This window comes from Manis javanica, chromosome 13, assembly GCF_040802235.1.
Source record: "Manis javanica isolate MJ-LG chromosome 13, MJ_LKY, whole genome shotgun sequence".
In the NCBI taxonomy this organism is placed as follows: domain Eukaryota; kingdom Metazoa; phylum Chordata; class Mammalia; order Pholidota; family Manidae; genus Manis; species Manis javanica.
Window position 1 is genome coordinate 64,256,394 of NC_133168.1, and position 16,872 is coordinate 64,273,265.

General features: G+C 32.7%; 1 protein-coding gene across 6 annotated transcripts in view; it reads left to right on the forward strand.

Moving 5' to 3' along the window:
- Positions 1–16,872, forward strand: part of STXBP5 (syntaxin binding protein 5) — a 168,306-nt gene that overhangs the window by 13,320 nt on the left and 138,114 nt on the right. For all 6 annotated transcript variants that reach the window (XM_017650285.3, XM_037022011.2, XM_017650300.3 and 3 more), the window contains exons 3-4: positions 13,808–13,889; positions 16,766–16,866. In XM_017650285.3, the coding sequence (XP_017505774.1) occupies positions 13,808–13,889; positions 16,766–16,866 (183 nt within the window). The remainder of the gene's footprint in view (positions 1–13,807; positions 13,890–16,765; positions 16,867–16,872) is intronic.

Here is a 16,872-nt window from a genome sequence, read left to right on the forward strand (position 1 = left end):
TTTGCAGAGCAATAAGTTTTTAGTTTTAATAAAGTCCAGCCGATCAATTATTTCTTTCATGGATGGTGCTTGGTATTGTATCTACAAAGTTATTGCCATACGCAAGGTCATCTAGGTTTTCTCCTATGTTATCTTCTAGGAGTTTTATACTTCTGTGTTTTATATTTACATCTATGATCCATTTTGAGTTAATTTTTGTGAAGGGTGTCTCAAGGTATGAATCTAGGTTCATTTTTGGTGGTAAGGTGTGCAGGGGAGAGTAAGCATTCTACAGTCCTATGATTAGGTCTTAGTCTTTTAGTTAGCCTGTGCTTCTGGACTGTGAACATCACAGATGCCTCTCAATCCTCTCCACTCTTCCCACCCTTAGGTGAGTTAGGATTAGCTAGAGTGGATTGGAGTTGGGTGTTTTCTTCCCCCCACCCCAACCAAGACAAACATTGTAAAAAACTGAATGCTCCAGTGTATTTAAAAGTGTTTGCTTTTCTCCTCCTACTACTGGAAGCAGAAGGGTATTTTTCTCAGATATTTACTGTCAGAACCTGATAGAGCTCATAGAGGTAAAACTCACAGAAGTGTGGACTCCCCTTGCCCCATGACTGAGTCTTCCTGGAGTTTCTAACTCTCAGGCTTACCAACTTTAAGCCTCCAGCAATTCATCAGTTCCTGGGTTTAGGTTTTCCTGCCCTGCCCTGGCACTGATTCCTGTAGAGAGGTCTGCTGGTTGGTCTGTTTGGTAAGTTGTGATTCTCTGTATTGGGTGGTGTCTCTGCAGCTTTGGGGGCAGCAATTTGCCTGTGTTCTCACTTGTCTTATGGATATAAGAAGAATTGTTTCTTAGTTTCTTCAGTGTTTTACTTGTTGTTAGAAAGGAATGACAGTTTCTAAATTTCTTGTATGCTGGACCAGAAACCAGAAGTCTATATTAATTTTTATAGGTGAAAAAATACATGATCTTGAAAAAAGAGTTAAAATTGATGTTTGTCAAAGAGGTGAAACTATAGAATACAGATACTGTACTATAAAATTGTAAATTATTTGACAAAGCTTTATATTGCAAATACATTCATAGCTCATAAAATATAAAATGAAATGTACTTCACCATATTAAACTTCAGAAAGACTTACTAAATTCTTGTTTTGAACATATTCCTATCAAGTTGATTAAAAACTAGTTCAAATAGAAGTAGCAAATTACTAGAAGCTTGGAAAATAAGATCTGAGAAACTAATGACATATATATATATATATATATGTTTAACAAAAGATAATAAGATAATGCTTAATCATACTTAACCACCCATGAGGTTTTTCTCAGCCATGGCTATACATTAGAATAATTTGTGCAGCTGAAAAAAATAAAACATACAAATAGTACCCAAACATGTTTGGATTTCTTTTCTAGATATTTGATTCAGTTAGTCTAGCATAGGGCTTGATATCTGTAATTTTTTTATCTTAATTATCCAGGGATGCTTATGATATAGAACCAGAATGAGAACACTGGTTAAATGTTGGACAGGCAGGGTAGCAGTATTTTTAGTGAGGCAGATGATTGATAAGAAACATAATCAATACAGTGTGTGTAGAGAGGATATCATTTTAAAGCAGTCATAATATCTTGAGCTTTGTGGTATAACCATAGGAAATAAGCTGACACTTTGCTTACCATTGCCTTTGGAGACAGGGCTGTGAAACTGTGAAGTATGAAATATTTATGCAGATGGAAAAGAACTAGAGTTCCAGGTTTGAGTTACTGTGTTTCTCCTTAGCAGTGTGTAAGTGGATATAAGAACCAGCAATAAAAAAGACTGTGTAGTCTAATACAAGGTTGAAAAGTCTAATCTTAAACTTACAGGTGATGCTCACACTGATCAGGTGGAAGAGGCTGGCTAAACATATCACGGATGAGAAAACTACAGCACACATAAGCTGTCATAGTTGTCACAGATCGCTTTAACCTATTTCTGTTGTTTTCTTGGTAATCTGATACTTTAGAAATTTTTTCTTAACAGGTTGTTTGATCTTGGGGACACATGTATGATGTACCGCCCCTTTTATTTGTTGACTCATATTTATTCCTCATAACAGCATGGAATAATAAAGAAATGAAGGGTCTCAGATGCTAAGTGATTTGTTTATATTCACCCCAAAAAATGGTAGAGATGGTAGAGTTGGTATATGTTAAAGCTCATCCTTTTTCATTTTAAAAATGCTTTCTTCAATTTTTTTTATCACATTTTGGTGACATTTAGACTTTAACTTTGTTATTGAAAAATAATCATATTATAGTTAAATCTCTTCAAGACTTATGCCATTAAAAGTCATCCACTGACCTTTCATTCACAGAATAGTAAGCCGGTTAGAGTAGGAAGAACTTGAAAGCTTACTAGAATACTTAGTGGTGTAAATTACTATTTGCTCAAAGTATAAGAATTTGCTAAAAGTAATGGTAACAGAAATAAGTGGAAACCTCCAGGGTTTCTGATGGATTAATATATGTTGTTAGGTTTACTTTTTTTTTTACTGTGGCAGGAACAATTTACCTTTAAAAGTCTTTCTTGGTTAGCAGATATATACTCAAGGAAAGTTACTTTCACAGAATATTACTTAACTACATAATACCACAGGATAATCTGTTACTTATGACTTCATGGAAAATATAGTCATCCATATTTCATCTTTAAACTTCACAGAACATAAATATATTTTCAGAAACTGCAGAGGATATCAAAGTTTTCAGTTGCTTTCCATTTTCTGTGTACTCCAATCTTCTGTTACTAGATTGGAAACTAGAATGTCACTACTCTAGAGGTTGGGATAATACCAGTACTTAATTTCCATTTTCCTCACTGAGAGGAATCGATGAACAGATTCTCTGAGAAGATAAATAATCTTTAAAAATCTTACTAATTTACTAAGTATATACCAATCTTGATATCATCACAGTCTTCATTAAAGTAGAGGTTGTCAAAATGCATATATAATATACAGTGCTAGTGTCTGCAGTGAAAACTTGCCTAGGAGCTGTACTTTTGTAACTCATCACTGGCTGGGGTCCCATTACCTACTTCTTTTACTAATATTCATTCTACTTGGCTGACAGTACAGTAGAAATCCCAGAAAGGAATAAGTAATATGAGGAACTACTGCTGTGATTGTAATACCAACTAAACAAATGATTGTAAGGTAAAATGAAAAGACTGGAAATGTAGATTTGTGAAATTTTAGGAGCTGTTTTGGACCCTAGAGAAAATCTAGTCCAATGCCCTGATGAGGCAGCATCAGAGAATACCCTTCTTCTAACCTATGCCTGTTGTTGGCTTTTGAGAAGTGAGCTAATTTTACCTAAGAAGATAGACTGACTGGTCATAACCATGTTTCTTAGATTTTAAAAAAGCTCATTTCACTCATATTTATCCAGTACTCTTATGTGCCAACCACTGTTGCAGGCCCTGTGGTTGAAGATTCAAGATCATTCTATTACCTGGGACTCTTAAAAATCTAGCTAGCTTTTATGGAAGGCTATCAAAAATGATGTTATAAATCTGTCATAGATGATGCCTGTTGAAGGAAACAGATTATCTACAGAATCCAATATGACTATGTAATAAGAAGGAAAACAAAACAGTGGCATGGACACACAGTGTGAGAGAGGCCAAAGCCCAAACAAACTGACAATTGTGAGAACAATTGGAAAGTGATTTTTCTTTCCAAGCTGAATTCCCACCTACTAAAGAATACTATTTGGGAGTATCTGTGCATCTGTCTAACTGCTATATTGCTTTTATATTTCTGTTGCTACAATCTAAGACTTATGGATAGGAACTCTGATTGTATAACTTCAATGCCTATTGAAATTCCCAAGAAAAATGAAAGGAATGGGTTAAGCAGACATGGCTAAGTAATATCATTATATTGCTTACCATCTTTACCTTTTAGGAGATCTAAGATAGGAAAACATGGAGATAGCAGAATCTTCAGTATGAGATGCTGTTTTGTTTCCCTCTCATTTGCCCGTAATTATTACCACCCAAACCTGTAAAATAGTGAATGAAAGAAGTTGTAGGTAGTTACGGAGAAGGGAGATGGATTAGGCAAGTGGTTTAATGTTCCAGAATAGGAGGTAGCATGAAAACAAGGTTCTTTTGTGGTGTGGATCTAGAGAGAGGCTTTTAATTAAATTTTTCTAGTACTGATGGTATAAATCAGTAAGGTGAATATAGTAACACTGAGGTAAACCCAGAGAAGTTTTCTAGTGGTATATCTGGATCTGTACTGGTAGTTTTCTCCACTTTAAAAACATATTAAAAGAAAAATTCATAAAGGTACTTATATGACTTAAAATTAAACAGTAAGAGGGGGTTATGATGGAAAGTAGCATATGTGCTTTACTGTGCTCTTGACAACTCCTGCTTCCCAGAGCAACCATTGAACTGTTTTTAGTTATGTCAGTGTGATGCTTTGCAACTGTTTCTGTACTTAACAACTTTAGAAATTATCTGTTGATTTCCTGCCTTGATAAATAAGTATTTGATTAATATCTCCCCTCCTCTCCCAATATAGTTGTGTGGCTGTTTTTACTTTATCTCTTGGTTACCTTTGTAAATTTCAATAACTGTATTATAGTTAATTCTTTATTTCTTGTTCTGTCAACTATACGTACTAGCTCTTAGCTCCCTACCATGTAAAATGAAAATAATAACCCATCACTCTTCCCATTATTTCCTTTTCCTTCCTCCTTTCCATTTCCAACAGCTGTCAGGTATATTAATATAAACTTTTTGTTTGATTCTAAAAGTTGAAAATGTATTATGACTTATTTTTTCTGCTATGACTGTTTTTTATTTCATAGCCAAGCAGTATCCTATGAGTATGTTTTCTGTGTTGTAAAGCTGTCATCCTTCTTCCTCCCCACATCGGCTGCTTTCATACCCTAGTAAATCTGTCAGGTTTTCAAGGATGGAGTCACATCCCTGGGGAGCCCTCTTGCTCTCATATACCCATCCTTCCTCAAATCTCAAACTATCCCTCTGCAACCTGGGCCAGTGCTGTTTATGTCAACTGCACTGCTATCTTCCTAGAGTACTTTTCCTTCATCTTTTTCTGTCTTAAGTGGCTTCCTAAGAAAGTGATAATATGACTGAGGCCTTGCATGTCTTCTGTTATTACTTTTCTGGGTTTAATTGAACGTAGAATTCTAAATTTAAAAACTGCTTTACCTCTACTCATAGAGTGTGGTTTCCTAGCAACTGGTGTTATTAGAAGTTTGTCAGTTTGATCGTCATTTCTTTGCAGGTGACTTTTTTGGTTTGTTTATGTCTTGGTAGCTTGTATGATTGGTCTTTTTAAGTGTTCATGAGTTAAGATTTTAGAGTGGTGTGTTTAGGTATGGGTCTTATTTCATTTATCATTTCTTTGTCATTCTGGGTTCATCCATCTGAAGATCCACATTCTTCAGAAGCTAAGTAAAATAACATTTTCTTCTGTTATTACTTTGATGACTTTTCTCTTATTTTTCTTTATTTCTCTCTTGATAAAAGTTACATCTTCTAAAACAGTCATTTACACTGCTTGCTTTTTTCTCCTAACATTTCCCAAATTCTTTATCTTTTAGCTGTACTTTTAAAATAGGTTCTTGGGACAAAATGACAGGAAACATACCTATTCAGCTTAAATCTGAAACCAAAGCCACTTTTCCCTACTTTTTAATCATTATAACTTAAAATTGGAACTTCCTGAATAACTTTTATCAGTATGTTCTAAGGATTAATCTATATTTTAACTATTAGATGGACTGCAAATGATCATAGTTTATAAAAGGAAAGATATATTTTTATTGGGATTTTTATCTGTATGTAAGTATAAAACTATACTGTTTTACATCACATACCTTATATGATCAGTTCTCATTTGTTTAAGAAAACACTGCATTTTCTTTGTTTTTTTTTTCATCTTTTAAGTACTTCCTATGTTTAAATCTTGAATGAAATTAAAAAATTTAAAAATTGAATGCAGGACAGGAGTGAATAAAGGAGCTTACTTGCAAAAATGCTAAACTGTAGTCTTACTTTTTTCCACTTACTATGAGACATTTCATTTAAGTTGACAAGTAGTTAAATTCATTCATTGCTTATGAGAAATACTTTAAAATCCTAAAGGGATTTTAAAAAATTCATTTTTACTGAAATACAGCTGGCATACAATATTAATCAGGTATACAACATCATGATCTGACAGTTACCTAACATAATACAGTGCTTACCACATCTGTCCCCATTCAAAGTTACTACAATATTATTAACTATATTCTCTGTGCTGTACCTCTCATCACCATGATTTATTTTATAACTGGTGATTTATACCTCTTTATCCCCTTCACCTCTTTTGCCCATCTTCCTGCCACCCTCCATTCTAGCAACCACCAGTTTGTTCTCTGTATTTATGAATCTGTTTCTGTGTGTGGTTGGTTGGTTTTAAGAATCTACATATAAATAAAATTATATGGTATTTGTCTTTTTCTAACTTACTTCACTTGGCCTGACATCCTTTAGGTCCATCCATATTGTGAGAAGATTTCATTCTTTTCTAAAGGCTGAGTAATACTACAAAAATTAATAATAATTAATAATAATTTTGTGTGTCTTCTTTATCCATACTTAGGTTGTTTAAGGATAAAATGTTTTACCCTTTTTTAAGTGTGTTTTCTTTAAGCTCACCCTTTTAAAATATTTTTTCAGTGCTTTTCCTTACTATTCAGTTACATAATCATGAACACTTTGAAATTTCAGAACATTTCATTACCACAGTAAGAAACCGATTCCCATCAGCAATCACTCCCCATACCTTCTCCACCCAGTCTTTCACAACCACTTTTCTGCTCTCTATTTCTATGGGTTTGTCTATTCTGGACATTGCATATAAATTGAATCATGTAATATGTAGTCTTTTATGACTGGCTTCTTTTACTTAGCATAATGTTTTCAGATGTTCATCCATACTGTAGCATATATTAGTAGTAGTAGTTCATTTCTTTTTATGGATGACTATTCAATTATATAAATATATATATACTCCTTTTGGCTCTTATGAATAATGCTACTGTAAACATTTGTGTAGAAGTTTTGTATATGTCTGTTTTCATTTCTCTTGTTTATATTTCTAGGTGTAGAATTGCTGAGTCATATGGTAACTCTGTGTTTAATATAGAGGAATGACCAATTTATTTTCTGAAGTAGTTGCACCATTTTACATTCCTACCAACAATAATTGAGGGTCCCGATTTCTCCATATCCTCCTCATCAACCCTCGTTATTGTCTGTCTTTTTTACTGTAGTTGTGCTAAAGGATGTGGATTGGTATTTCACTGAGATTTTTATTTGCATTTCCCTAATGACTAATTATGTTGAACATCTTTTCACATGTATTTTAAGTGTTTGTGTATCTTTTGAGAAATGTCTATTCATATCCTTTCCCCATTTCTAAGTTGTATTGTCTTTTTGCTGTTCAGCTGTAAAATCCCTTTATAGATTCTGGATATAAAACTCTTACCAGATATATGATTCACAAGTATTTTCTCCTTTTCCATAGATTGTATTTTCACTTTCTTGATGGTGTCCTTTGAAATACAGATGTTTTGAATTTTGATGAAGAGTAATTTATCTATTTGTTTCTTTTGTGGGTTTTGCTTTTTTGTGTTATAGCCAAAAAACTATGACCTTATCTGAGGTTAAAGATTTATGTTTTCTTCTAAGAGGTTATAGTTTTGGTTTTTACACCTAGATCTCTTTAACATTTTGAGTTTATTGTATATGTGTGAGATAGGGGTCCAAATTCATTCTTCTTCATGTGCATAGCCAGTTGTCCCAGGACCATTTGTTGAAAAGACTATTCTTTCTCCATAGAATTTGTCTTACTATTCTTTCTCAGTCAGTCAATCATAAATGTTGATTTCTGGGCTCTCAGTTCATTCCACTAATCTGTATTACTAGTCTTATGATAATACTACACATGTCTGGATTATGTAACATTGTAGTAAGTTTTGAAACTGGGTAAGTATGGAGCCTCCAAATTTGTTCCTTTATTGAGCAGTGTTTGGGCTGTTCATTTCCATATGAATTTTAGAATTAGCTTATCAATTTCTGCAAACAACTGGGATTCTGATAGAGATTATATTAATTTTATATATCCATTTGGTGATTGTCATCTTTACATATTAAGTCTTCTGTTTCATGAATATGGGATATCTTTCCATTTATTTGTATATTGTTTAAACAGTATTCTGTAGTTTTCAGTATATAAGTCTTGCAGTTTTTTGGATAAATTTCTAAGTATTCTTTGCGATACTATTATAAATAGAATTGCTTTCTTAATTTTACTTTGCAGATTCCTTATTGCCAATGTTTAAAAATACATTTGATTTTTATATATTGATCTTGTACAGCATTGTTGAACTCATTTATTCTAATAATTTTTTTAGAGTATTCCTTAGAAATTTCCATATACAGGATCATGTCATCTATAAATATTGTTTAACTTTACTTTTTCCTTTCCAGTCTGGCAAACATTGTATTTCTTTTTCTTGCCTGTTTTCTCTGGTTAGAACATCTTGTACATGTTGAATAGAATGGTAAGAGTGGACATCCTGTCTTCATGAGCTTATAGGAAAGCATTCAGTTCTTTCAGAATTCTGGTGTTAGCTGTGGGTTGTTCATATATGCCTTTGTCTGGTTAAGGCAGTTCCCTTCATGTGAGTGTTTTATCATGAAAGGGTGGCTGCCAGCTTTTGTCAAAGGCTTTTTCTGTGTCCTTTGAGATGATCATGTGTTTTTTGTCTATTAGTCTACTAATATAGTGTTTGATTCTGTGAACTTTTTGAAGATAAGGTTGTTTACTCATTTTAATATCTTTCTGTGCTAAGAACTCTTCTCATGTAGCTGTAGTCTCTATAATGTTTGTTCAGATTGTTTCACAATGAAGACATTTGTAAGGAAGCTACCTCAAAATTTCATATAGAATTGGAATACAGAACTCCATCTTTTTGCTTATCATACTTAGTCATAGCACTTCATTATTAAAATCAACAGGTATTTATTATGAAGTAACATGAAAAATGAGTGTGGAAAAAGTTTTTTGATTGGCATATTGTTTATGCCTAATTGGTTTTATCGTGTTTACTTGCTACTAAGTTACGTTTGGTTTAGTTTTATAGTTTTAGTCCAGTCTGACTTTATTATGTACTCAGATACAAAATTATTGATTATATAGTTTCCCCTATGCACATTTTTTAAACGAGTTTTAAAATAAGTCAGGAAGTAACATTTATATGTGAAAACTGGCTCTTTTTTGGTCATTAAGACTTGGTGATTTATATGTAAATGTATGTCTGTCTGTGTGTCCTGGAGTTAAACTGCCTGGGTTAAAGCCCATCTTTGTTAACTAACTAGCTATATGGCTTTGGGCAAATTATTTAATCCTGTTGTACCTGAGCTTCCTCATTTGTAAAAACAGAGCTTATAATACAGGTACTCTTGTGTGGTAATGCAGACATCATGCTTGACACACACATTAAGTGTCCAGGAAATTGACTGCTATGATGGTGATGTACTGAAAGGCTTCCTAATTTCTCCTTTCTCCCTCACTTTCCAAATAAAGTAAAAAGAAAAAAAATGATTACCATTTAGACAACTGGATGAATGCTTATTTTGAATTTGATGGTATAGTATTACAAAATAAAAAGGTTTAGTGGCTCTGGTCTTTGTTTCTGCTTATCTGTCCTGTATACCTTTTCCTGATTATTCTTTAATTGCTGGTTTCATTATACTGTTTCTTTTCCTTCCTTAAATGTTTCTTTTCTGCCTGTTGCTTACATAGAGGATCATGTCTAAATTCAAAGACTTGTATTCAAAGGCTACTCCTAACGTGTTTAAGCCTTGCCTTCTGTACCTCCTTTTTCAGAGTTTTGATGTTTGGATAAAAACCAACACTAAGTGTTCAGAAAGTATCTGACATGTGTCATGGGTCAGAAAAATTAATTGTTTTATTCCAGAGACAAACATGAATAGTAGGATTAGGTAGATACAGCTCTTGGTAAGCAAACAGTAGAAAAATTGAGACTAAAGATATCTATGATAGGAAGATTTCACTTTTTAAGAGAATACATTAGAGTTCAGAATTGACACCAAGAAATATTCAGTGTAGCCTACAGTTGATTCTTGCACAAGCAGACTTCACAGTAGTAAATGGATATTTCCATTTAACAAAAGGCTTTGTAAGAGTTGTCCAATATGTAAACTTTTTTCCTTTTGAGGTTTATACATTTTTAATTTTGGATGCTTTGTTTCTTTAAATTTGAACACAAATTATAATGTGTTCACAGTAAATGGGAGTCATTTACCAAACAGATCTTTGGCATAGTGTTTGACCATTTTCTGATAAAACTGTTAACTCTCAATAATGACAGTATTAGGAAGAACTATATATGCAGAAAGCAATAATCATTATAGATATGAAAGGACATGAATATTCCCCTCTATGACATACTGTTTTGTGACCTAATGTTTCCAGAGTTGATATTTTCTTATGTTATATATCTGCTCACTGTAAGGTTGTAAGGTAACTTTAGTTATTGTGAGAGTAATGAATACATTGTGTTAAATAATGATAATGGTCAACATTTGGTGAGTACACTCTATATAGTTTAAATTCTCACCACATTTCTGCAGGCTAAACTAGATAGGTATCTATCTGCATTTTTCAGAAGAAAACTAAGAGGTATAATAATTCTTCCCAGATCATAGCAAGTAATGGTGGAACTGGCATATGAACTGACTTGAAAGCTAATGTCTTGATTCTCACTGTGCCTCAGGTGCGGCATCTAGACAACAACACAAAACAAAAAAAAGATAGTTACCCAGGCCTCCTCATGGGCAATTTGGGGGTAGTAATTTGTAGGAGAGCCAGAATTCTGACACACTGCCAGGATAAACTACTTGCTCTCAGATTTGTGTCCTTTCCACGCTAATATCTCTTATTATATATAAGCCATATTGATTCCTTAAAATTCAATCTAATATTTTGTTATTATGAAGTAATGATGTATAATGAGTTTTTTCCCACAACCCAGAACCCTTCAGGGCTAGCTACAACCTACTTCTACACTAACCAAAGGAAAAGGGAAATAAATCAAAGGTAACCTTGAGAAAAATTACTTCTCTGAGCCTCAGAATTATCATCTGTAACATACGGATAATAACCTTCCAGAGTTACTGTGAGGATTAAGTACAATTATGTATTTAAGACACAGTGCCTGAAACTTAATATGTACTCAGTAAGTGGTTCTTCTTATTATATTAAGGAAATATATTTATCATCTTAGCTGGAAGTAAAGTGACTATATTAATCTTAATGTCATAAAATGACAGTTTTATCTGGAATACTGCCATGCATAGCATAAGAATAAAATTTTTCTTGACCTCCATATACTGACTTCTTGGATTTACAGGCACTTTTCATTCTCTGAGTAAAGTACTGATTGATGCTCACAGCGTAAAGTTTCAAGGCCAGTAAGGCTATTTCCCAGGAGGCCCTAATTAGAGGTATTCAATTATATTTTACTTACCAAGAATCAGTTTTATGTATTCCCAAATCTCTATGCCTGTTAACATTTGATATTATAATCAAGTAATTTACTTTAACAATATATAAGAAAATATGAGTGTAAATAGAGGGTTTTTTAATATATGAAAATCTAAAATGAATATTTGGGAAGACTCCATGAAGGTCAATCACTTAAAATTTCCTAATGGTGTGTGGATAACAGTAGACAACTGGCAAACAAATAAGACAACACATGAAAAGTCTGAACTTAGATTTCATTGCCAGCATCTTTAAAGTTCCATTGAAAAAAATTAAACTACAAATTTTATACCTAATACCTACATGATTATGGCTATGTTTTATTCAAGAAAAACAATTCTGAGCTCTAGTTAATAGATCCATACTTAAAGAAAATGTCTTTAGCTAATATCACAAGATTAGCAAATTTATGTTTTTGAAAAAATAATATGTAAAGTAAGTACAGTCTTGATGATTTCCCATAATACATTTTTTATTAACTTAGTTATCAATCCTGATTTGGTTAGATAATGTTTACTCCATTCATATAAAATGGAAATTATAGAATATGCTAATTGGTATCTGCTGGAAAGATTATCACTCTGCTGGCTAAAGGGCAAGGTCTACACTATCATCTAAAAAGAGAAACGGATGAACAGAGATGTTGACATTTCTTTGGCCTACCAGAGTGTGATTTGACACTACTAAGTGCTGATAGTAGCACTTCAGAATCTACCTTTCTGTATTTGCATTGATTGGGCAATTGGTAAAATACTACTTCTGTTGCTTATAATACTAATAGTGATAAGTTCAAGGTGTTTAAAGAGTGGGGTACTATAGGCTAAACATGCTCAATTAGTCTGTTAGTTTACAAAATAATAGAAGGGTTCATTGCTAGTGATAAAATGAAAGAATCTGTTGAAAATAATGTCATCTAGAAAGAGATCTAGAAATCAAAAGAACTAAATACATAGAAGATAGGAATTTAACCTTCCATGCAATTATTGTTAATGAAGAACACTAGGACTTGTATTAGTAGAATATAGAAAAAGTTTATATATCTGCATGTGCGTTTAAAAAGAGGGCTTTAATTTTATTACATCCCGTCAAATTTTATTTTTAGATTTAGCATTTTCTTTTCAATTAATATTTACTAGTGAAAAATAGATTAATACAGCAGCATGTTGAAAGACTAACTTACCATTTTAAGTTAATGAAGGCAAAATGCACATAACAATGCCTGGCACATAATAAATTCCAAAAGTGTTTGGGTTTTTAAAAATTTCTTTTCTTAGCATACCTTATTAATTAGGAGTATAGGCTCTGGAGCCAGAATACTTATTCATACTCCATCTCTGCTACTTTCTAATTGTGTGACAATGGACAAGTTACTTAATTTCTCTGTGCTTCAGTTTCCTTATCTGGTTATGGGGGGAAAATTATATATTCCTCATCAGTTATGAGAATTAAGTAAATTAATGTAGATAATGTTTAATATAATGCCAAATACAAAAAAGTGCTGTGTGTAAATATAATGTCAAATACACAAAATGCTGTGTGTTTACTGTTATATGCAAATTTATATAAATTTGTATAATCTATTCAAGCCTCTTGTAAAAGATTGATACATTAATTGGTGATATATAATCATGCCACAATTACACAGTTATGTGGTTCTTTATTTTTAACTTTCAGTATTTAAAATGACATTACAGGAATGAAAAATGCCAGTAAAAAGGTTATTTCTAAAAGCAGTATTCCAAAATGGCATTTGTCTACTCGACAGATTTGTTCAATGACTTTGGCAAAATGGATGCTCTACAGATCAACTGCCTTTTCTCCTCTTTTTATTTAAGTGTAAAAAAAAAAAAACTTAGGCCAAAGTAAAGTATATTAAAAATACTAGATTTTAGTTCTGTATATTGCTACTTTTAATACTTATTTGTTTGTTCTTTCTGGAAGGAACAGTTGCCTTATTTCTTTTAGACCTGTAATCTCAGACCTTCGATTACCAAGAAAAAAACTAGCTGATTAGGTTCATGTATAATAAACCTAACCCCAAATCTGGACCTCAGTAAATAGTCTGTATTAAATATCATGTCATAGAAATATTTGTTCATCTGTTATATCACTTATCAATTGCTATGTAAGTCCACACGTACCTTAAACTCCTTAACAAAATTGATGACAGTTTTGGTCGTCCTGGAGTAGAATGTTATTGCCAACATGACAGTGGAGCTGCAGTAATCCAGCTCCAGTTCCTGATTAATGAGGTTAGTGAAGTGTTCTAATCTCTCCTGCTTACATATGAAACAGGGCCATAGCTCATCTTTCAGAATTTTGCATGCATTCTATTGAAATATTTGAACAAAAATGAATTTCTTATAGGCCAGAACTAATAGTAATTTGCCTGAAAGTATAATCATGGACAGTTACATAAATAATGTACGATGTTTCTCAGAATAGTGTTGAAAAATGAGGTAAATCTTTTTGGTACAAGGTGCTGCATTTAAATTTTATTTCAGTGATATTGAAAGTTTATGTAATACATAAAAATCTATTAATTTTTATTTAGAAATCTAGCTTATTATAAATAACAAAATGTACTTCTCTAATGAGTTGTTTTGAAATATAAGGAAACCAAAATCCACTAGAAACTGGTTATTGTCCAAAGCTCTTGTGTCACATATTGATTAAAGTAACTGATGGTGCCTTTCTTTTTGATACAGTATAAAGTTTGGAAGCAGCAAGACAAACAGTGTTTTATCAGCAGAGTAAACAATGTCTTTGCAGGTTTTAAAATGTATTAGCAGCTGTGAGAATGGATGTTAATGAAAAGCTGGTTATAAAAGAAAGAGAAATTACACCAGGAAAGGCTTTGCTATCCTTAGATGTGAGGCTAGTTTGTAGACATTCTTTTTGCCCCTCCAGTTTTTGGGTTACATGCAATTAATTCTTCAATGTATGTGAGCAAAAAAAAACTCAATACCTCTGGCTTTTGATAAATGTTTTATTCATACCAGAGGATTTAAGAGAGGCATCATGGATTTAAAGAACTAAAGATGAATAATACAAAATACTTAGGAAAACTATGATCCAAATATGGAATCATGTAGGTTTTTCAGGGTCAAACAAAGTGTTTTTTTAAAACTTCAGTATTTATCTTTCTATTTAGAAAACTTCCCAGTATTCTGTGTAGGACCATATAACAGACATTGTAAACAATGTTAAAATTTTAAAAATCAATATAGAAAATTGTTGAACTCATATATGAGGACCCAAGATGATTTAGTTTTTAAAAAATTTTATAAGCTAGCAGTTTCAAAATAGTTCCTGTATACAGTACCCCTACCTTGCTCCAATAGTAACATTTTATATATCAGTAGTACTATATCAAACCAGGAGAATGACATTAGTGCAATATTATTATTAAACTATAGACCTTATTTCAGTTTCACCATCACTTTCTACATGCACTCATTGTATCTGTATGCATAGATTTGTCCAGTGACTATCACAGCCAAGGTATATATCAGTTCCATCACAGTAAAGGAATTCCCTTAGGCTTCCCACTTATAACTGCTCTCTGTCCTGCTCTCAGTCCCTGGCAACCCTTAGTCTATTCTCCATCTTTGTACTTATGTTTAAGATTATTTTTCAAGGGATTACACAAGCCAATGTAAATAACATTGCAAATTGCTTATCTACACACCTAAATTTTAGAAATTTTAAGTAGATTATTGTGTCTTTCATATCACAAGATCAATAGGATCCATCATAGAGTTCTTTGACATGACTGTTGTATGCTCAAGCGTTACATATAAGTGCTTACAAATGACGTTTGCTGTTTTAAAAAATGCTTAGCATGATATGACTGTTTAAATGGGGACAGCTGTGGAAATCTTGACAATTGGAGTAGGTATTTGATTTTATTTTTGGAAAACCGTATACAGGTAAGGAGCCACCAGCAGGTAAAGGTCGGCTGTCACTGCCGTCTTGGCTCTGCAGCTTCTTTTCTTCCTTGAGATTTAAGATGAGGCAAACATCTTAAGAAAGAAGATGACATGCTCTGCAACTATTGTGGAAAGAAGAATGAAGAGTACAAATATTTGATACTCTGATTCTTTTGAGTTTCTCTGCTTCAAAGTGATACAGATAAGAGGGAAAGGAAGATTATGTGGACTTTGTGTACTGCTTTCCAATAGTCATGTTGTAACAACAGGAGTTAAATAAGAAAGTAGCCATCATGGAATTTCAAAGGTGGAAAGGACTTGGAGGAATCATTAATGTAAATTTTGTCTTCAGAACTATTTTACTTGTCTTGGATAAATGAGAAACTTTTGTTTCAGAAGAAAAGTTTTAAGATTCTAATAACCTAAAGGATTAGAATTGCAAATCTTTTTTGAAATTAATACGGATTCTTCACATTGCATCTTTTGTTTTATAAATCAGCCTTAGTCTAGAGGTTCTTAATCCTTTTCTTACATTGGAATCACCTCTGGGGGTCCTTGCTGTAAAAATTCTAGTTTGTTAGATCTGGGCCCTAGAGACTAAGGCCCCTGTGTGACTCTCAAATACTGCCAGAGATTTTCTTCTTCATACTTAATAGTATTTCATAACATCAGATGTTTTAACTTTCTAAATTAGTCAAATTGTTCAGCCCTTTGGACACTACAATGTGCTAAATTCTATAGTTTACATATTCTAGTAGTAGAATTATGATCTACACATAGTACATTCATAAGTATTTGTCTTAAGCCAAATGAAATGGGAAGGTTACTTCATATAATATTTTTCTCTTTTAGGCAAGGAAGTATGTACAATATTGACCCTGTAACTTACAGTTTGCCATCTAATTTACATAGCTAATCATCAACCATAATATCCAGCTAGGTTCTAGTATACTCTTACTTTGTAAGAGATTAAATTATAGTTTAAATATTGAAGTTAAAACATCTTTTACACATACGTATACATATAATATATTCTTTTACATCTCTAGAATTTAGGTGAGCCAAAAAGTTCTCAAAACTAAATCTGTTGGCAGAAGGTTTTGAAATTTGGGAAGGAGGCTCTTTTGGCAGCTGTTTGGAAGCTTTAACATTGTAAAATGCTTTCTACAGAAACTAAATTACACTTCATTTTTAAGGGAGCTCTTGTGAGTGCCTTGGCTGATGATACCTTACATCTATGGAATTTACGTCAAAAGAGACCTGCCATACTACATTCACTTAAATTTTGCAGAGAAAGGTAAGT